Source organism: Panthera uncia (genome assembly GCF_023721935.1).
Source record: "Panthera uncia isolate 11264 chromosome A1 unlocalized genomic scaffold, Puncia_PCG_1.0 HiC_scaffold_17, whole genome shotgun sequence".
NCBI lineage: Eukaryota > Metazoa > Chordata > Mammalia > Carnivora > Felidae > Panthera > Panthera uncia.
The window spans coordinates 145609966-145633024 of NW_026057577.1; the positions used below are offsets into that span (position 1 = coordinate 145609966).

At 46.3% G+C, this 23059-nt stretch overlaps 1 protein-coding gene across 1 annotated transcript in view; it reads left to right on the forward strand.

The window, feature by feature from the left end:
- The window catches only part of SEMA5A (semaphorin 5A), a 474488-nt gene that overhangs the window by 399755 nt on the left and 51674 nt on the right, over positions 1-23059 (forward strand). Inside the window, exons 15-16 of the mRNA XM_049648285.1 lie at positions 600-743; positions 10702-10849. Of these exons, the coding sequence (XP_049504242.1) occupies positions 600-743; positions 10702-10849 (292 nt within the window). The remainder of the gene's footprint in view (positions 1-599; positions 744-10701; positions 10850-23059) is intronic.

The following is a 23059-nucleotide window of genomic DNA, read 5'->3' on the forward strand; positions in this document are numbered from 1 at the left end:
TTAATAGTTTGTTTTAAAGCTTTGGATATTACAGGGTTCTTTATCAATGCGAATGCTATCAAGAGAATTACTGATTTTTGTTATTAATAGATTTTAAAAGTAAGCATGATAGGTAGTTTTAGATGATATTTTGTTCAAATGTGCACTTGTTGTAGATTATAAATTATATAGTATAAGTCAAAGAAGTATAAAACCTAGAGGTTCAGGAATTCATCTCTAATTGCTTTTCAATAAAATAAACTTATTTTTCATTAGTTTAACGTCTTCCTAACTAAAACTTATTAGTAGTTTCTAATACAGCCCGTTTTAAATTATTTACAGCACACTTTAAGCTTCACTCTCAAAAAGAAAACAAAACAAACCTTGACCCTGAAATCAGATACCAAGGAGAAGGTCTCGCAGGGACCCCGATTTCCCGGGACCCAGCCCATCCGGTTGGGTCCTATGGCTCCCGTTCCCTTTCCCTTCCCAGCCGCAAGCCAGCGGTCCACGGTGGGGGTGAGGGGGGGCGGGCACGGGAAGTCAGTTGGAGGTGGGTGCACGCGGGATGGACTGCGCCAGTTCGACCCCGTGACCCCGCTGCTGCTTCCTCTCCCCAGGAACGGAGGCTGGACCCCCTGGACCTCGTGGTCTCCCTGCAGCACCACCTGTGGGATCGGCTTCCAGGTGCGCCAGCGATCCTGCAGCAACCCCACCCCCCGGCACGGGGGCCGGGTGTGCGTGGGACAGAACCGCGAGGAGAGGTAGGCACCGCTCTGCCCCCACACCGCCATCCTCACGCTGCCTGCCATTCCAGTGTGGCCCAACCCCCTGCGGCTTTAGTCGGGGACGGAGCTCAGCTTGTATGTGGCATCCCTTTCTGTCGAGCCCGATCGTCCTGTTCCTTTCCCGACATCGTTTACTTTTGATCAAAGCCCCGTGTCGACCGCCTCACTACCACCCTGGTGCCTGCACAGCTGACTGGCTGAGCAGTCCCCAAGGGAGCGGAGGTGTGGGGACAGCGGGCACCTCGGTGCTGGTCTCCGTGGGGACTCAGAAAGAGAGTCCACTGGGGAAAATCCGTTCTTGTTAAAATCCAACCAGACCCAGTCTCCAAACCCGCGGTTCCAGGTAGGACTTAAGACGGCCCCAGGTCCGGATGGCAGTGGTCAGATGCAGTAGGGTTTTGCATCAGAACTAAGTCAAGCAGCCGGAGCGGGGTGAGGACGTCTTCAGGATCTGGGTACATTTATAACCGCATGCCCCTCTACTAACCGATCCTCTCAGAGAGGCGGCTCTATAGCCCAGAGCGGCATCCTTTTCCAGGGTGGACTCTAAGCCTTCAGCTCCTCGGGGAGCTTTTCGTAGCAACAGATATTTGGCTTTGGCTTCATATAATCTACAGTTGTGATGGTTGGCTCTTTCTCTGCATATTTAATGTACGTTCTAGTTCATGATTGTTGGGGAAAATCCAAGCAGGTGAATTTCACGTCAGTCCGGATTCCTATTCTGCCACACTAACAGAAGGGTGTTGCGTTGACCCCTGTGAAACAAAATGGCTTGCGATACCTTTTAATGAAAATGCAGTGAGGACTGTATCTGGCGATATGGGTTCACTGTGAGCCTTTCATAAAAATACTGCATGCGGTTATTTGCTACGCAATCAATATTTGTGTAGACAAAACCAACAGGTTTACTTGTACAGATAGTTCCCTGCGAGGCGTTCATTACCACCTCAAAACAACCTGGGAGAATCGTTCCTTTCTTTCGTCGCTGTGTGCCAAAATCACCAATTAACTTTTCATCCCTTTTGACCCAGAGGAAAAGGAAAGATGATTTTCACAAAGCGAGGTTGGTTGTTTCTGAAGTAGTCCTGAGATAGTCTTATACAAACCTACCTTTTCCCATCCAGCACCAGTTGATAAGCGGGAGGACCGATTATGGGCGCGTTGTCTCCCTGCTGTCTCTAACCTCACAAGATTTAAAACTGGTCGGAAGTTTTAAAATGCCATACACCGTCACATAATACCGCCCTTCCAGGCAATGTCACCTTTATCAGTGTGAAGCTGCCCCCCAGTCGTAGCACCCCTGCAAATCTTATTCCCGTTGGCACCTTTCCTAGGCTGAGCGCACAGGAAGGAAGCTGCCATTTAACTCTGTGGCTAACATGTATGCGTGTTCTGTATGCGTTTCGCGATTGTTGGTAAAGCTATGTTTTCAGGGAAGACTGTGTTTGGGGGACTGCCGCTTAAAATGTTCCCTTTTTACGGAAAAAAAATAACCTGCTCATTTGGGCAAAAGACATATTTGGTTAATGGAAGATTATTTGAATTTGCCTAGTCAATGTGTGGATGGTGAGAACAGGGACTCTGTAAAATTGAAGCTTCCCTGTTGAACAGCCCTTCTTAGGGGCTAATCAAGCCATCAAGAGACTAATGAAATCTAGAAAAACGAGTACATACGATGTCAGTTTCTTTGTTTTCACCGGCAAACGGCTCTGAGATTTTCTGGTTGTTGTCTTAGGTGGGAGGCCTCTCCACCTGTGAGAACACCATCCCTTACGCATATTTGAGAACTAAACTCAAAACTTGAGGAGACTCTGGTCTCCATGAAAGACACATGACTAGGCATGTACCGGGTTATACCGTTGCACCCTTCTGCTCTCAACACCATCGACCCTAAAGAACCCCTGAGTGGCCTCGAGTGAATATATTGATTCCCCCAGAAAAGTCCCTAAGTTAAGGCCAGGATTAGAGTTAATGACTTCATTGGATCAGAATGTCTAGGATGTGGATGGAAGCTTTATGGCAACATAAATCTCAGAAATATTCGCATCATTTTTTCTGAAGTACTGGGTAAAGAAAATAATCGACCTTATCTTTTACATGTACCTTGGAAGGCGTGGACACTGTTTCTCTTTTCTAAAATTTACTGGAAAATGATGTTCTTGAGTACCAAGAACCAAGTGGAAAGCACCAACAAGGATGAAGCAGTGGACCTCTACGTAAATACTATCAAAATGCAGGTGTCTTTTTCTGCATTAGTTTCCTCTTCCTGGGTAACCATAGTTCCAAAAACCGAGCGTGGCTTAAAACAACACACATTCAGTCCTTCACAGCCTTACTGGGTCAGGAGTTTCAGTATAACTTACCTGGGTTCTCTGCTTAGCCAGAGCTGTGGTCTCATCTGGGCACCGACTGGGGAAAGAGCTACTTGTACGCTCGTGGGCTTGGTTGTCGGCATTTAGCCCTGCGTGGACTGCCAAATGGAGACCCTGTTCCTTGCCAAACGAGTTTTCCCAACACAGCCGCTGTCTTCCTCAAATCCAGCAAGGACGAAAGTCTCCTGGCAGGATGATCAGGATGGTCTTACACAGTGCGGTTGCAAAGTGACATGCCGTCATCTTGCCATATTCCGTTGGTTAGAAGTAAGTCACAGACCTTGTCTATACTCAAGAGGGGACATTACACGGGGCATGAATACCAGGAGGCAAGGATCATTGGGGTCACCTAGGAGTATCTGCCACAGTCAGTTATATGTCCCTCAGTCATCCGTGGCCCTTCCATATGCAAAATGTATTGCACCGATTCCCAAGGTCCCTAAAAGTTTTATACCATTAAATCATCTCCGAATATTCCAAAACCTTATCGTTTAAGTCAGCCTCAAATACGAATGAGGCGCCCTGGCAGTTGTTCCTCTAAACTCAGAGACGAGATAGCTGCGCCACCAGCCCACCCAATGTGTGATGGGGGGACAGGGGAAAGGTAGCAGCTATAGACATTTCTGTTCAAAAGGGAGGGAGAATGAGAGTGCAGGAGCATCACTGCTCCATAGAAATTCTGAAATGTAGCCAAACATGTGTTGGGAGTTGCTCGATTAAGTTTCAAGGCCCGTGCATAATTCTGCACGGTTCTTGGCTTTGCCTTCTGAGTTCTCGTTGCTGCTTCCTGAATCATCTTTTCGTTTTCATGAAGGTTAGCATGTGCTTGCGGCTGGGGAGTTTTACCAACCTGTTTCCTGCCAGTAGAATTCTGGATTCCAGTATTCATTTCATTTGGACTTTCCTCTGTACGTTTCAGCGCAAGCTGGTATTTCTGCGGAAACATCCCTTATGGGTCTTCTGTGGATTTCTTTGAAGTTTACTCTCGTAAACAAATCTACACCCACAGATCGTTTTGAGATAGCCCTTCTCCAGCTGGGGATCCTCCTAATGGCTGAGGGACCACACCCTGGGGCCTGCTTATGATCGAGACCATCTGTGAGGCACACCCTTGCTCCTGACCGCCTCAGAGCATCCCCCGTGTAACTGAAACCACTCTGATCCTTTGGCCTTTCTGAGGTTTTAGCAGAAGGTTGTACCATCACACGTGCGGATTTTCCCTCTCTGCCAACCATTCCTGACAGTGCTCAGAAGCTATTTCTTAATTTTAGCATTGGTTGTCATCGGGAGAGACTCAGAATTTCCAAAGTCATTCTGCCCTGGCCCTTCTTGTTTGTTATTCCTTCCCTCATTTTTTTTTTTTTTCATTCCTCATACGTTTTGCCATAAGCAACAAGAAGAAACCAGGCAGCACCTCCAACACTTTGCCTGGAAATTTCTTTGGCTGTGTAACTCGCTTCACGCTGACGTGTCCCGCTTTCCATAGAAACCGCAGCGACAGCCTGGGTAGCTTTCTGCCTTGCCTCACAAGGTCCTCCCTCCCCCCAGTTTGCAACCACGGGCTCCTATTTTCTTTCCAACTTTGGTTGTGGTGAAATATAGTTAACATGAAATTTGCCATTTAGCCCTTTTTAAAGTGTTCGATTCAGTGGCATTAATTGCATTTACTGTAATGTGTAACTAAAACACTATTTCCAAAACTTTTTCGTCATCCTAATACTGGAACCTTTAAGCAGTGACTCCCCCTTTTCCCCTCCTCTCAGCCCCCGGTAACCTCTAATCTATGTTCTTTCGCTATGAATTTGCCTCTTTGAGATATTTCACGTAAGGAGAATCATCTCCTATTGGCACCCTTGTGTCTGGCTGATTTCACTTAGCATCATGTTTTCAAGGTTCAGGCATGCTGGACCGTGTGTCAGACCTTCGTTCCCCTCGGCAAGCTGAGTAACGCCCGACCGTATGGCTGTATCCTAATGTGTTTATCTCTTTACCCATCAATTGCCAGGTGGGTTATTTCCACCTTTTGGCTACTGTGAATAATGCTGCAGTGAACGCTGGCGGGTGGGTATCTGTTCACATCTCTGTTTCAGTTCTTTTGTGTATAACCTGGAAGTGAAGTTTTGGGGTCATATGGTACTTCTGTCTAGTTTTTTAAGGAGCTGTTTTCCATAGTGGCTTCACCACGTACATCCCCACCAGCAGAGTGTGAGGGTTCTGGGTTCTCCACATCATCGTCAGCACTTGTTACTTTCTTTTTTCTTTCTTTTTCTTTCCTGATGGCCATCCTGGTAGGTATGAAGTAATTATTACCTCCTTGTGCTTTTGATTTGCATTTCCCTAAGGACTATGACGTTGACCATCTTCTCCTGTGCTTATCGGCCATTTGTCTACTCTTTTGGAAATGTCTCTTCAAGTTTTTTGTCCATTTGCTAATTGGGTGGGTTTTGTTGCTGCGTTTTAGTGCTTTGTCCTGTTTTCCTTCTTTTTTTTTTTTTAATTTTTTAAACGTTTATTTATTTTTGAGACAGAGAGAGACAGAGCATGAACAGGGGAGGGGCAGAGAGAGAGGGAGACACAGAATCTGAAACGGGCTCCAGGCTCTGAGCTGTCAGCACAGAGCCCGACGCGGGGCTGGAACTCACAGACCGCGAGATCGTGACCTGAGCCAAAGTCGGACACTTAACTGACTGAGCCACCGAGGCGCCCCTGTCCTGTTTTCCTTCTAAAGCCTCACTGGTAGCATCCTCCAAGTCTCTCTACCATGCTCTTCAAAATTCTCCTTGCTTCTACCCATTCCCTGGTCCCAAAGCCATGTTCATATTTTTCAGGTGTTTTCAACAGTAGCATTGCATGTCTGTGTATGAATGTCTGCTTAGGGGTCATTACGTAGCAGTGTTAGCACTCACTCAGTGCCCGAAGCACTCTGTGTTTATTGTCTCACAGTTTCTGGGTTTGTAGCCTGGACAACGTTGACATGGGTCCTTCGCTTCAGGATCTCACAAGGCTGCAATGTGCTGTGGACCGTGGCTGTGGTCTCATCTGAGGCTTGACTGGAGAAGATGTGCTTCCCAAATCCCATGGTTGTTGGCAGCATTCAGTTCCTTGGATGCTGTCAGCCGAGGCCATGAGCCAGAAGCTCCCTGAATCTCTCGCCATCTAAGCCATTCAGGCCCAACCGCTTAATTCCTCAAAGCAGGGTGGGGGAGTTTTCTTGAAAACAGGGACATTGCAGGCTTATGTTGCTCAATCATGGAAGTCATATCCTGTCATTTTTGCCATATTCTGTTGGTTAGGAGCAAGTCACAGATCCCCCCATCCCCGACGTACACGCACAGGCATGCACACACACACACACACACACACACACGCGCGCGCGCACACACACTGAGTGGGAGTGGATCACACAAGCTGTGATTTCCAGGAGGTGAGACCATGGGGACCACAGTAGACTCTGCCCACCGCATTATCAAAATTAAGAATCCCAGGAACCAATGGGAGCTTATTATATGGCTTTTATTATTTTTTTTTTACCATAAGATTTTTATTTATCACATTTGTCTTCATCTCCGTGGGTGTGTTTGCTTAGTCCTGTGATGAGCCAAAGTATTGCTTCTGTAAAAGTCATTCCCCTCCCCTAATGGGTTCTCTTGGCTCTCTCCTGGAGTAAAAGTTAATAGTATGGGGGCGGGGGCCCAGTGTATGTGCAGTTTTTCTTGTGCCAAGAGATTTGATTATTCCAGTATGGCCCAGCAAAAGGACGGTCACTTAGAGCAAAGCGGGGAGAACATGGTTGGGACAGGGTTCTGACTGGTTCAGGCTGTGAGAGGTTGCAGGGAGAAACTACCACAGACCAAACCAGAACAGAATGTACTTGTACCATGAAAAGATACGACAAGAACCAATACAGTGTTGAGGATCTAGTCTATGTGGGGCTATGAAAGGCAGTTCTTTTCACAGAGACTTAGGTCTGTGGAAAAATTGATCATTTATAGAGAAATATTGCCGGGTTATTAATTTAGTTTTAAATGCAAAATGAGAATGAGCAGTCATGGGAAAAATTAAAGTCTTAATTTTTAATGCATCATGAAATGCATCTGTGACTTTCAATGCTTTATGATACTAGAGATCCAGGGAGCCAGTAAAACCTCAAAAATGTTCAGCTATTATTTGGCAAAAGCTAACTGTGTGTAGGGGACTAGAGAAATTAGGAACCACTGGCTGGTCCGTTGTGAGATATTTTATCCATAAATTAATAAAATTTTTTGAACAAGCAGAGTCATCCAAGCAACTAACTTCTGATCCCCGTTGCTGTTTGTGAGCAGGAAAGACACTGGAAACCCAGTGGGTGGTTTAACAAGAGTCACTTCTGTCCGGAGCACATCTTAGTTGGGGCCAGAGGGACCCTACTTCTTTGATGTTGCAGCGAATCCAGTGCTTGGGGCTTCTAAGGGCTTTGCCTCTGAGCAGACTCCCTTCGGGTGGATCTGTGAGTGAAAACCCAGACAAAAAGGGACAGAGCTGGCTAGCTTAGCAATCTCTATTTCCCTTCTGACCTCCCTTGCAGTGGGTGACACGGTCACCTATCCCGGTACAGCTATTTTCTCGGGACTGCCGTAGCAAGAGAGAGAAAAAAGGAAGGCTCCTGGTAGACCACTTTAAAATGCAGCCAAGTACATCACGTGTTGACACGGGTCAGAAGTTCTATGCTACGTGGAGTTTTCAGGCTCTCCTGCGGTACATCTTCAGCTCTGCTAACATGCTGAGTGTTTTCAGCGGTGGCCCGCTCTAGGCAAATATGAGAAAGTATTTGTGCACGCTGATGGATTTCGCCATGGGGAGATGGCAACTCCCTTGCTCTTCTTCTTATGAAAAGTCAAGTGTTTCATAAGCATATTTAGCAAGATTTTCCTTTGCTCTCCCTATCTGTTTATTGCTCGTTTTGTGTTTGAAAGCGAAAAAGAAGGTGAGGAGCCCAGGTAGTCCATACCTTTTAAAGGCTGATGAATTGGCTTGGAAACGGGAGGTGGAATTCTACGTCTCAATCTGTGCACAGTGAGAGAAGGTACACGTGGCTGTTTTGAATCCAGGGCTGAGGGTTCTGAGGTGGTGAGTTTTCTTTTCTTCCAGACGTGTTCTGGAATGGCTCCCCACTCTTGGAACGTTCCAGGTACCAACACTTATGGTAATGATCACTGAGTAGCCGTGATGCTTTACTTACTGCAAGGCTGTGTGTTTGTTTGCACATGCCTCCTGAGGCCAGATTCTTCTCATCTGTTGTATCTTTTAATCTGTTGCGCCCTCAATTTTGTTTTGGTGCTCCTACCTAGAGGTCCCACTCTCTTACTTAGAAGATTGCTTTCCTTTCTCCCCTGCACATAAGAGTGTCCATGACTTTGGAAGAGGGAAACCTAACGAAAATTGAGAAGAGGAGAAAGAGTGAGGGCTGTTTAGTTCCACTGACTACTCTTCTATGTGAAGAGTTTCTCTCTAGAGAAGCTAAAGCATGTACCTCATTGGTTCTTGCCTCCAGAGGCTTCTCCTGCCACGACTTACCAGCTCTCTCTGGCCGGAAGTAAGCATGCCTCCATGTTCCCACAAATGAGAGGCTGACACGTGACCGTGCTGTTTGTCTGTTTCTCTCTGTGCTCACACAGCTGCCACACCTTCACCCCACTATACCAAGCCCAAGTGTGCCCCGTCCCTTTCTGTTTCCACCACCATCTTGTTTGTCCGGCTTGGAACATGTCTCCCTTGCGCTGTTGCAATCCAGACTCTCCTGGGTGGCATTTGCTCCCACTGCTCTTCCTGCTGGTGGGCTCCTTGGAGATGAGACCCCACACTCACACATGGAAAGCTCCTTAAATCTCAGGGAGCTCCAGGCCACCAATGGGATGAGACACCGACCCCTGGAGACCAGTCTTCACCCTCTAACTCTGACGGTGCGGTTTTGTCTCTCAAGCTCTGTGGAACTTTTTTGATTCCTTGTAAGTAAATTTTCAAGTTCTTCCTCCCCACCCATGAAGGTAGGTGCTGCTACGTCCTGTCACCTTCTTCTGTTGTCTTCTCCCCAGTGACCTTTCTTACTTAACTCTTCCCATTTCTATATTCCGTTCTTTCCCAGGATGTCAGCCATTGCTCACTTTGCCTCATCCTGTGGACTCCCGTCCGCTTGGCCTGGCTTTTACCTTAAGTCTGTACCTGCTTCTGAAGCCTTTACATTCTCCATAGAGTTCTCCTGGTTTGGTGGGAAACCAGTTGAATATCGTCAGCATCTGCTGTCAGGAAACTACACTCCCCAAATGTCTCTTCCTGGTTTCTGGAAACCAGCTACAACTTGTCCTTATTTCCTACTCACGAAGACCATATTTTCTGTTGTGGCCTTGTGTCCATTTCCCTGTATTCATCTTAGGTTGTAAACACCTGTCATGTGGAAACGCTCTTTGTAATGCCCTCTGCGTGGTGTCCTGCAGGATTAAGCATTTATTCATAACGATGGCATCACAGGTGACTGACTTAGCCTCGCAGGTGGGAGTGTCTGCCTTGCGTCTGAATCCAGATGGGGTGGGGAGAGGGAGGTCAGAAGAGGACGTGCACGCTACTGTCCTCTAGAAGCTAAATTTCTGCTCCGTAGACGGAGTACTGAATTGAAATAGTCTTTTAAATTGCCAGATATGTGTGTGTTTGACCAAGTTTGACCATGTTTAAAGCAATCCCTTCCACCCTGGAGGCCGTAACCTGTAGAATGCCAGGCCGTTACCTTCTTGATTTTCATTTGTTCATTTCTTTCCCTCGCTTTGCTTCATTTCACTTGCAGAATTGAGGATTTAGGAGAAATCTGACTCATCTAAGGCTAAAGAAGGCCTTGTACAATTGGCTGATAACTGACAATATGAATGTGTATGTGAAGTAGGGAATATATAAACAGGATTTGTAAATAATAATTCAAGTATCCTGGGATAGCTGGTGGTTTTTTTTTAAAGTAAGGTCGTCTGGCATCATTTTGAGAGTCTACAAATAAATTTAAAAGTAGAATGACCTAAGGCATGGAGGGCATGAAGCTTCATACTAAAATCAGGCTTTAACTTTTCTTTTACTTATATTAATAGGATTAGGAACCTTATTCGATTCCAGAATGAGAACTGAATTCCAAACACAGTGTCGCTGACTTTGTATCCGTAGCCTCCTTTATCTTTCCGTATTTGTGCGTAGAAGATAAATGCCCTACCTAGATATTTTCTATGTGTTCTCATTTTTTGGGTGTCTATTTGAAGGGTTTTGTTTTGTTTGTTTTTCCTTTAATTGGCTGCACAGGAAGATCCATCCTGCATTGTGAGTTTAGCATCTTCTTCATTGTCTCCCGTGCATCCCATCGTCTGTGTGCACACAGCATGGCCAGCCCACATCTGCCCCCTTTATCGTGCGACCAGTCCGCACACAGAAACCCCCCCACGCGGAGCATGCCCATGTGTCCGACCCCCCGGTGCAGGGACGGACAGCGGAGAGACCCGTGGCTTCAGGTTGCGCTGAACGGTTTCCTTCTCCTCTTGGTTTCCCCCCCACAGATACTGCAATGAGCATTTGCTGTGCCCCCCACACATGTTCTGGACAGGCTGGGGTCCTTGGGAACGGTGCACAGCCCAGTGCGGGGGCGGCATTCAGGCTCGCCGCAGGACCTGCGAGAACGGACCTGACTGCGCGGGCTGCAATGTGGTGAGTACGGTCCCCCTCGTTCCCAGCCCCTGACGTAGCGCTGGGAGTCCAGAGCCAGCACCCGCTAGGTGCTCTGCACACACTCGAAGCGCTGCAAACATTAGGTGTTCTGCAAACCACATGCTCTGTAAACCTCATGTCTAGGCACTGGATGGCTTGCACACATTACATGTTCCACAGGTATAACATGCTCTCACGTACCAGATAGTCTGCAAACAGTCGATTTTCAACAGACACTAGAAGATCTGCAAACAGGAAACGCTCTGCGAACACGACGTGCTCAGGCACTAGATACTCTGCACGTACTAGGTGCCGTGAATGGTGTTAAGTTTCTCTGGTTGATGTTTGGAGGAAATACTGGAAAGTCACAGCAGCTGGGAGGCTTCTTGAATTAAAGCTTCACTTATGGGATGAACTGCCCTGGGGTGTTTTCAGTTCTGATTTCTGAGTTGTGACAAAAGCTTCCGTCTGCTTGACTCTGCCCACGATATTTCGTTGGGGAAAATGGCATAAGGTCTCCACACCGACGTGTAGGATGCAGGATCAACCTGAGGCACTCTGAGGGCTGGGAAACTTTGTGCAGCTGTTGTCAGAGCACAATGGTGCCGATTCAGAGGGAATACAAGACGACCTATGGTTTTGATTTTCTTCAGCCTTAGCAGGTCATATTTCCTTTAGCACTCTACATTCTCTAATAAAATTCCACTCGCGCAGGCACCTTTCCAAAGACCCATCGTTGCTTTCTCTTGCGCCACGTGTAAGAATGACTGAGTGCTCAGGGCTGCTGGTTTTCCACCTCGTTCGCCCTCCCCCGGTGCTGGCACCACGGAGGGCACGTGGTGGGTGGGGATGTTCTGGGGGAGAAGTTCGGCCCCAGAAGGTCCGGTTTGGCTGATCTTTCCAGTCGTTCTTTGCATTGCTTTCCTAACCTTGGTTCATGAGGCTGAGGGACGTTATTTTGTGCTGCGGTACAACTTGTTTTGTGCCGTGCAAAATCCACACCCTGCAGATAGCCTTGGAAAATTCAGGGAGAGGAAGAGGGTATGAGCATCTTCTCAGATATGCCCAACCCAAGGAGATTTCCATTACTGGGATTTGCGGTTAGACGCCTTCCCCTTCACACTGGCAAATATTGCAGTAACTTTGATAGGAGCGGTTACTGATTAGAGAAGCACTTCTTTCCAGGTTGGCCTGAACTAAATATTGGCCAGGAAGAATCTCAGTGCCAGTTGAAAAGGATGCATTTATTGATATTGCAAACGTTGGAACTTAAAAAATTATGTGTTAAAATGTCAAAGGAAAATCTGTGGGCACTCCCTCATTTGAGGAAAACAATTTAAATGAGGTAGCTTATTCTTTGCTGAAATACATCATTTCCTGTTTCTGCTGCCTCAGTTTCTGAGGCCGGGATCTCTGCTCACAAATCAGGGTTTATCTTATCAGCTGGGAAACCACAGGGAGGGATGGCCTGGAGTCCATCTTGCTCTTTACATCCCACAACTTTTCAATATAATGAGCTCAGTAAACATTTCAATTCATTATCATATTGCAAATTGACTTCAGTAATCACATTTATAAAGAGCTTAAGCAGGGTGCCTGGGTGGCTCAGTCCGTTGAGTGTCTGACTTCGGCTCAGGCCATGATCTCACAGCTTGTAGGTTCGAGCCCCACATCGGGCTCTGTGCTGACAGCTCGGAGCCTGGAGCCTGCTTGGGATTCTGTGTCTCCCTCTCTCTCTGCCCCTCCCCCTCTCACGCTCTGTCTCTCTCTCTCTCAAAAAATAAATAAACACTAAAGAAAAAATTATAAAGAGTTTAAGGAAAGAAATAATTATATTAAGGAAAGTGTAGCAAACTTCTTATGGAGTCACTGGAGTGTGTGTGTGTGTGTGTGTGTGTGTGTGTGTGTGTGAGAGAGAGATACATCTGATTGTAAACGTAAAAACTGAAAGTCTTCCTCAAGTGTTCATGTGTTTATTGCTATGCGTCCAAATTTACAGAATTAAGGTTTATGAAGCAAATATAACATCAATTTTCAAATCCAGAAAAATGCCATGCGTGTCTCTGGTGAGCCTACGTCAGTTCTTATGTATTTTGAGTTTTGGGTTGTTTTTTTGCTGTTTGTTTTTTCTTCTTGGCATGTCCTTCCAGGAGAGGGTCATTGTGGCACAGTGGTTCAGTCTGCCCTTTTATGATAGAAGCACACCATTTATTTTTCTTTTCATGTGGCTTTTCCCACTTATTCTGGTTCTTGACTCTTCGAAGGCAGTAATGGCAGTCCGTGGCCACCTGAGAAGCAGGCGGCATGGAGGAGGGGCTGGGTTTTGTTGGATTGCTTAGAAAATGCATCCCATCAGCGAGATCTCTAAGAAATTTATTTAAAAGTGATGGTCACTGAAAGTAACATGTTGATCTTATTCTTGGTATAGTATAGATCTTGAGCCACAGAGTATGTTCATTTTTTATGGAGGTCTTTCATAGAGTAAAAGCAGTTAAGCACAGGTATCGTTTTCTTTTTTATAGTTTATGTATTTTGAGAGAGAGAGAGAGAGAGAGAGAGCACGCAGGGGAGGGGCAGGGATAGGGGGAGAGAGAGAGAGTATCCCAAGCAGGGGTAGGGCTCAAACCCACGAGCCGTGAGATCATGACTTGAGCCCAAATCAAGAGTCAGACGCTTTAAAAAAAGAATTTAAAAAAGGGGGGGCACCTGGGTGGCTTAGTTGGTTAAGCGTCCGACTTCAGCTCAGGTCATGATCTCACACTTCATGAGTTCGAGCCCCGCATTGGGCTCTGTGCTGACAGCTCAGAGCCTGGAGCCTGCTTCAGATTGATTCTGTGTCTCCCTCTCTCTCTGCCCCTCCCATGCTCCTGCTCTTTCTCTCTCTCTATCAAAAATAAATAAAAACATTAAAAAAATGTTTTAAAGAGTCAGACACTTAACCCCTATAATGTTATTATCTTATACTAATTATATCTGGCATGGCTATCTTTTATTTCTAACCTGTTTAGATACTATCTAGGAACCATAATGGTAATTATTATATCAAGTCTTACAAATTTTAACTTACCAGTTAACTTCAAGTGAATTATTGACAGGAAGCTATAATTAAACATACTGGAGTTATTATTTAGGCATGTTATGGTAGACTGAAATCTTGTAAAATGCTCGCAGGAACCCTGGATGGTGGTGCAGAGAAAGGAGAAACAGTGATATTTATTGCATACCCGCTGACAGCCAGATGCTTTCTGTTTGTCTCTGGTTCTTTTACGATAGCCCTGCCGATGTGACTTTACTACAGTCATGTTTATGGGCGAGGGACATGAGACTACATAGGTAGGGGACCTGCCCGAGGGTACTGAGCCTGTCTACAGAGAGGCGGGGACCCCAGGAGAAATTGTCACCTTTATGGTGGCTTCTCCCATCCCACCCGTGAGAAGTAGGCTGAGGGGTGACAGTGTCTGGGCAGTTATACCACCAGGATTTAAGCCTACATCACGTCAGTGCCCTGACAATTCAGAGTTGTGATTATTTAATTGAAAATAGTTAGCCAGACCATTTTTAGAGTACCCATTTTGGGGCTAATTATCTTTGGCCTATTTTCATTTCATTTTTTGCCTTTTTTTGGATAATAACTAGGAACTGTAATAATTGTTAGATCGAGTCCTCATAAATCCTAATTTCAGGGGCGCCTGTGTGGCTCAGTCGGTGAAGCGTCCGACTTCAGCTCGGGTCATGATCTCACGGTTCATGGGTTCGAGCCCCGCGTCGGTCTCTGTGCCGACAGCTCCGAGCCTGGAGCCTGCTTCGGATTCTGTGTCTCCCTCTCTCTCTGCCCCTCCCCGCTTCAGCTCTCTCTAAAATAAATACGTAAATATTTAAAAACGAATGCTAACTTCGTCATGTCAAATAAAGTACTGAAATGACAGTATGAGCGAGCATAGCGGAGTTGTTATTTAGGTATGTTGTGATCAGCTGACGTCCTGTGTTACATAATAAAATAAGGAACTCTTGTTGAATGCCTACTGCGTGCCATAAACGACACTAAGAGCGATGAAAATGTACTGTGTGTATTCTCCCTGTATTCCTGCAGGGCAGTTTTCGTTAGTACCTCACTTGGAGGTGGGTGACTCAACTTGAGAAAGATGAGTGAACTTGGCCAGTAGCGCGTGGCTGGTGGGTTCCTGTAGCAGCATTTGAGAACAGCCCCGCTGACACACACAGAACGACAGGACTCCGTGTGCCTGATTTCTTTGCCGGATGTTAGACGATAAATGATAGGACCTTGTTTTTCTTTACTTTTATTTAGTACAAAGCCTATCTTCAAAGAAAGAGGACCTTTTGTCCTTACGTGTCTGTTGTATCCGTCTCTGTTGATCAGCCGTGATCAGGTTCTCTCACCCAACCGTGAGAGCATCCATAGGAGATTCCGATGACCATGGACGTTACCTGAAGCTAAACATCTAACGCACGTCTTAATTCTATGCTGGGGCCGAAGATTACGACACACGGAAGGAAGAAAGACATGCGACGTTATGTCCTATGAATAGAATTGCTTCTCAAGTTAATGTAACTCAAAATTTCCTCAAAGGTTTTAGCAGAGGTGTGAAAGATTAGAGCTGAAGATGGGGTCAGGTGCAACAAAGATAATTCAAAGACGGGAGCAGACTCAGCGCCTGCCAGCGCTGTATTTATTACCGAAATATCATAGAAAGTGTAAAACAATGGACCAAAAGCTGTGATTTATACTCTCCGCAGGGAGCAGAGGAGAGCATGTATTTCCTAGATACAAAAGAGCCGGCCGAAGGAGGACCCTGAAGGTCAAGAAGAAAGGCATGAAGATCAATACACCCTGTCAAAGGGATTCTGTGAAGGTTAATCAAAGTTGATAGAACATACTGGAAATTGTTTGTGTCAAATAATGGCACTATAGATAAATTAAGGAGCAGGTGAAACCTGGCAATTGGAAGTTTAAATAGGTTGCGATCTAGGAAAATAACGGCAGTAATACCTCAGTTTTGTGTGGCGCACAGGAGTTAAGAAACTGTTTTGAAAACCGTCATCTCACACTTTGGTGATTTTCCAAATGAGAACATCGGGCCCCGATAAAGCGATTTACGTACCAGAAGCCCTGCCTTTGGCCAAGCAAAGACCCCAGTCCAGGTCGTCTCAGCACTAAGGTGCTGGAAAGGTCCGGTTGCTGTGGCCTCCTCAGAAAACCCTGGGTCAAGAACTGTGAGATTAATTGGCAGAAACTTATCTCACCACCCCCCCCACCCGGAAAACGAGGTAGATTGAAACAGACTTATTGGAAAGACTCCTCTCCTTTCCTCCTAAATGAATAAAATCCCCTCTAGTGCCCTGTTTATTTTTTAGTACTAGAACATCTTCACGAGAATCAGCACCTCCTTGCAAGGGCACCTGCTTCTGTTCGAATGGACAGCTCGCATGTCCTCTCTGCCTACAACGGACAAGAAACGTGAAGCAGAGGAAACTAACTTGTGAACGGGTGCGAGTAGTTTTAAGTTTCTCCTTGTTGGTTGGTGCTTGTTAGTGTCCTTTGGGCTCGTGTTTAGTGTGTCCCCATTTCTGAACGGTGGTTATGCGGATTCTGCCGTGGAAGACAGGCACGTTTCTATGAGGAGGTGCATGAGAGGTTTTCCCCTCGTTCCGTCATTTTTCCTTGGTTTTGGCCCCTGTGTGCTGTGTGTGCCCCGTGTGGGCGAGTCTGCAGGTGTTCGGACGTTGCCAGTTTACACTGTTATGTGTGTTAAGGGGTTCCTTCACTTTGGGCCGAGATCCATTCCCGCACATTTATTTGCTGACGCTGACTGAATCCTACAACCTCGCGCCTGGGCTCCCTGCGTGGGCTGCTTATCGAGGAGTCTGGAATCTTTGCTTCCTTCCCCAAGCCCGTTGGCCCGTCTAAGGGATACCAAGAGTTTTAGCTAGTTATATCAACCGGTTTTATATACAACTATATACAACTCGTGCACATACACCTAGTTTTGCCCATTGTTTATGAACATGCCATTTTATAATTCTAAAAAAAAAACCAATTTTCTTATATAAAATTTAATCGATAAAATTAAGTAAAATAGTTGATTTCAGCTCAACGGAAAGCATATAGAACTTTCATAAAGAAAAACGGTATTTCCTATCCTCGTCATCCTCGTCATGACCGTGATCGTTTCTACAGGCCAGGCATTGTTTGAACAACTTCTTAGGGGTTTTATTATTTACTCCTGCCAGTGAACCAGAGATGTGGCATGATTGTTAGAATAACCATTTTATAGGTATGGAGATACGACAGACGCCAAGGGACGTGATGGCCCAGCTCCTACGAGGGGCGGCCAGATTCCCGGCCAGGCTTTCGTATCAATGACCCGCATGTGTCCCAGCGGCATTCTGTAGCCTTATCTGATATTTGAAAAATAATCTGGAAGGGTAAAGTTTAAAAGCAGTTTTCCTGATGTTACCATAAACACCCATGTGCTTATAGAAATCTGTTTTGCCCGACTGAATTTGATAAAGTGAATCATTCAAGCTAAAGCTCAAAGAAGCCCTCCTCTATCACTTACTGAAAACAACAGATGACCCTTGGTGGCTTCTTGAGAGTGCATATAGTCCAGAGGGACTAGATTCTTAGGGGAGGACTAGATATCCAGATGCTTGGGGGAGGTGCACGCTCCAATACCTATCCTCCAAAACCACTGTATACAGTTGTGCAGGTTGTATACTGCATAATTTTAAGGGGGTGTTAAAGATCATCTAAAAATGTGAGTAGTGCCCCTGTAGAAGGACAGTGCAAAGCCTGGGTGCCAAATGTGGGACTGCAGGGCACCCCGAGCCCTGACCTGAGTGCATGAAAACGACAAAGTTCTTCAAAGCCTCTGAAATACGTGGGGTGACTGCCACCCGTCACTTTGATTTGTGTTCCGCACCATGGAGGTGGGAGCTGAGGGGGGCAAGCCTGAGCTCTGTTTAAAATAGAGCTCGATCACATAGTTTATTCTGGAGATGAATCTACAGCAACAGGTGAGATGAAGGAGGGGGGCTTAGAGGGAAGAAGAGAAAAGCCGTACGAGGGTTTGTTTTCAAGGTCACTGCTGAGAAGAGCGGGCGGAGTCCCTCCAGGATGGCTGAGAAGACTGCACAATGGCTCTCAGAAGCAGCAGGGCTCCTGAGCTCCCCTTGGCAGAGAGATGATCCGGGCTGCACACCCCCAAGCCCGGTAGTCCCCGGAGACCTCCAAGAAGACCTTAATGGGGAAAGAAAGTCACGGGAAGTGAGGCCACGCCCTCGGTGGATGCCGCCACCATGCCTGCAGCTGGGATCACGGAGTGGGGGCTACAATGTGGACCCCAAAAGTACCCGCTACGGCTGACTTTGCGAAACCAAATCCTGAGCATACCAGGCTAGCGGGCATGGGAATTCGGATGTGGCTGCCCACTAATTGGGGTTCAGCCCTGCCTTCCAGGGTCCTGTGGACTCTGGAACTTTCCAGACCTCAGATGGCTGTGGATGCTACTGATGAGGCAGATTCCACTTTGTTTTCCAGCAGGTGTTTTTTATCTAGCTCAGTGGTTCCCATCATGTGGACCAGTTCTTCCCTTGGGGAAAGCTGTTAGGGGGTCCTGGGAAAGGTCTCTATATTCCGTCAATACAAGACGCAGGAAGGGAGGCTCCTTTCCTCCTCTGGAGACTCGTGTGGGAGGAGGTGGAAGGTTTCTCCCCAGTTGCTGGCAGCCAGAGGGGGGGTCACCAGGTCGGAGCAGAGGGACTGCAGTAGCGTGGCAGAGAGGCAGAGCTGGGGGCACCAATGTGCTCGTCTGCTTTGCCCCCCCCCCCCACCGCCACCCCCTTGCTGGGGGCTGTCTGATATGTGAGATCCAAGTGCCCTATGACTTTAGCTGGTTTGAGTCACAGTCATCTTAACTGGTGTGCCTGCTCCCGCCTCTCCTCCTCCTCCTCCTGGGAAGCCCCTCAAATCCCAGATCCTCAAGGATGGAGAGGGAGGGAGGCTTCCTCCTTCTTATCCTGTTCTTAAGACCACTTGACAATATTAACAGGCATGCTCAGAGTGCCTGGGTGGCTCAGTCAGTTCAGTGTCCGACTTCAGCTCAGGTCATGATCTCAGAGTTCGTGAGTTCAAGCCCCACATCGGGCTCTGTGCTGACACATCAGAACCTGGAACCTGCTTTTGATTCTGTGTCTCCCTCTCTCTGCCTCTCCCCCACTCGTGCTCTCCCTCTTTCTCTCTCTCTCTTTCTCTCTCTCTCTCTCAAAAATCTAAAATGTTCATGTGATCCACAAAGGCTCAACAAAGGACCTTGACCTTCTTCATGAAGAAGGTCACAGCATGAAATCTTGCTGTGCTCCTAAAATGCATTCACTTGTATTTCCAAACATCCTTCCCCAGAGAAATGATTGATCTCCCTAGCTGAAATTTGATATTACACCTTCATTAGCATGGGAATGCAAAAATTGCTTTCTTTTGTTATGAGATAGCTCCGTGAAAGGCTTGCAAATATGAAAGATTGTCAGAGCAAAAATGCCATATTTTGTTCCAAGAGAGTTGAGCATTTTGACGAAGTTAGTATCAGTGCACAAAATCAGGTGGTTTGGCGGGTGGCCACAGAAGTGTAAGTTTTCTGAAATTTAGCGCTGGAAGTTCAGTGATCGAGTTTAAGAATGGTGCATGATGCAGATGGGGAGAAAAGAAAAATGATGGATTATAGGAATTAATCCATCAAGTCTGTTTCTAGGACGTATAAATTATCATCTACAACCTCTGGAAATGGCAATTGGTATGGAGATCTGGAGTATTTTACAAAAATGTTTTATTTATAGTGTTGGGAGAGTCTGTTGCACAGATTTCTTTGACTTTCCAAAAAAATCGGGTTTGTCTCTGCCTATAATAATTCAAATGCAGTGATTGCAAAGTTAATTGGAAGGAGAAGCTTTAGGAATAGAGATTTTCTGCTGTAGAAGGGATTTAGATAAAGGAGACACGCACATACATATTTTTTTTTCTTTAGAGTTTGCCAGTGAATTCCGTGATAAAGATTTTCCAATGCCTGACATTAAGATACTTAGTTTACATATGGAAACAACGTCCTGGTCCCAGTCCTAAGAATTTCCATTAAATGGCCATGGGTCCAAAGGTCTTTTGTAGGTCTGTGTGAATACTCACTCCATCCAGAACAGACATTAAAAGGCGTAGCAATTCTCAGCTATAGGAAACCCAGGTCTCCGTTGTAAATGATGCCAGATTTGTAACTGCTGCCAAACGAGTAATTAAATGTGACTGTAGAGATGCCTGGGTCGCTCAGTGGGTTAAACGTTTGACTTCAGCTCAGGTCACGATCTCTCAGTTCATGGGTCGGAACCCCGTGTCGGGGTCTGTGCTGACAGCTCAGAGCCTGGAGCCTGCTTTGGATTCTGTGTCTCCCTCTGTCTCTGGCCCTCCCCCACTCGAGCTCTGTCTGTCTCTCTCTCTCTCTGTCTCTCACTCTCAAAAATAAATAAGCATTAAAAAAAATTTAGATGTGACTATATAACATAAAGTCTTAATAGAAGTTCCTCTAAAACAGTCAGCGAGCTGTTTGATGCATCCTATCCAAATGCATCTCCAGTCTTTGACTATAGCCCTGCTGATGCTTTCGGGCTAATCATGGATTATCCAGAGAGAAAGCTTCCGGGGTCGATGAGTCAGTGTGGTGTCCTTCCGTGCGGTCAATTTCTGTAGCTCGCCTTGTCTGCGTCTACTTGCATTAAGCGTTTGTCCTGCAATTGAAGAGAATGTTCTCTTGGAATATGAGCAAGCATTGCTTGTTCGTGGTTTTTAAAAAGCAACTAACTGCATTGTCCAGCCAAGTTGGCCTCTAAATGATGTGCTCTGATGCTGTCCCTCTGATTGGGAGCTGAGGGCTTCCTGGCCAGTGTGGGCGGGGGGCGGGGAGGGTACAGATTTGGTAGCATTGGGGATGGACTCTTGCATTTATTTGCATCTTTGGATACTTCCGTCTGCCTCCACTTTGGAAAGTTTGTATTTCAGTGCAGACCTTACTGCACAGGCCGGGGCTGTGTTTCCGGGGCTGTGTTTCTGTGGCTGCACGAGTAGAACATTCTATCCACCCCACCATCCCAATCTGAGCCTGTGGGTCTACTCAGCTGACTTATGGAAGAGCTGGAGAGAAGCAGAGATCCGGCCCATTGCAGGTTCCACTTTACAGGTGGACATACTGCCTCAGCTGACTCATTTCTAAAAGGCTCTACAATCAAGTTCATGAACAAGCTAACAAAAACCTGGGGAGAAATTCCTTTGCTCAAAGGCTTTCGCCATTTACTTAATTGATTGTGTCTCTTGCCGTGCGTTCTTCTTTGGGTTTACTCAGGTTGGCAAGACCCACGTACGTCACGGTCTTAATAGATGTTTTCTCCAACTCACACTGTTGTAATTAGAATGTAAGCAGCTTGAGTTTTTTACCCATTTTCTTTTCTTTTTTTTTCCAGTTTATTTATTTATTTTAAGGGGGCAGGGGAGAGAGAGGGAGAGAATCCCAAGCAGACTCCACGCTGTCAGCACAGAGCCTAACACGGGGCCCCAGCTCAGAAACCATGAGATCATGGCCTGAGCTGAAATCAAGAGTCAGATGCTTAACTGACTGAGCCACCCAGACGCCCCTACCCATTTTCATTCCACCGTGATTTAATGAATATTAAACTTCTACCCAGTGATGGCTTCTGGGGATAGCAGGGTGAATAAGGGAATCACAGTCCCTGGTCAAGGCTTAGGAATAAGGCTTCACTTGTGAAGCTTAACCCCAAATGGTCTCTGTACCAGTTTGCTCGTTGCCTTATTCTCGTGTGTGGACGTAGTTGTTCACAGCGTACTTTGATTCCAGTTTCCACTAGCAGGGAGGGGGTGTGTTGCAGGAGTAGTCACGGGCCCACAAATGCAGCCAGAGGATTTTAAACTGAGTTTTGATCACACCGGCCTTGTCGTTTGGTCTGGCTCACAGCAGGCAGCCCTTCCTTTTGGAGAAGTAACGGACATGTTTAATTATACCAACAATATGTTTTAATTTGTGTTTTGCCTCAGATTTGCATTTCCCACTTTTGTATCACTTGTATCTGAGCGCCCTCAATGGAATTATTAAATGTATAATTTTGGCTGTTAAAACAATTCACATACATAATAATTTTCAAAGCGACTTGTAATTAAGTAAGTGAGGGAAGGAAGCAACAGGCATTGGAACATGAAAAAATGGTTTGAAAGCATTGACTTTGTCACAGATGCCATGGGATCCTTCCTCCCCAAGTGTTGTCCCTTTGGCCATCCTAAATGTTGAAGGACTAGATCCCATGTCAGAACCCTTGTATGTGACTACAAGGAAGACTGTCAGGGGCTCCTGTGAACATTTAAATTTTTTCTTGAACAATTTTAAATAGAAATACCAGGACATGTGTGGGAGCCTTCAGAAGTCGTCAGGAAAGGGACGCCTGGGTGACTCAGTCAGCTGAGCGTCTGACTCTTGATGCTGGCTCAGGTTATGATGCCGGGGTCGTGGGATCGAGCCGCAGGTGAGGCTCCAGGCTCAGCCTGGAGCTTGCATGGGATTCTCTCTCCCTCCCTCTGCCTCCCTCCCCCACTCGTGCACTCTCTTGCTCTAAAATAAAATTAAAAAAAAAAGTTTTTAAGTTGTCAGGGGGGGAAAAAAAGCTTAAATGTTTTGCTCTGATAGAACTGGCTTGTACCGTGTCGCATTCTTGCATTATTTTCTAAGCCGCACTGCGTGAGAAAGTAACATCCCACACACTGCCATTTGGCGTCGTGCTTCTGTCATGATGTGAAACATTTCCCACATCTGTTCCCACTCTATCCTGGTCCCGGGAAATTGGCCCCGTTTGAGACTATTCGGAAGTAGTCTTCGAAGGAACTCCAGGGTCATGGTATGGGAGGACGAAATGGCAATGGCGGAGAGAAGGAAGCTGGGGGATCTACCTTTTAAAATTATCCAAGCTCTGCGTCTGTGAAACCATAGCCTCTCAAAAGAGGAAGAGACAAAAATAGCAGGGCAAGCAGATGGGATCCAGACATCAAGAGGAACCCTCTGATGTTTGCCAGGCAGTTTCCGTTATGAGGCTTCTTTAATTGATTTCTCTCTCTTATCTCGCAACTGCTAATGGCTTTTAGTGATAAGGCCT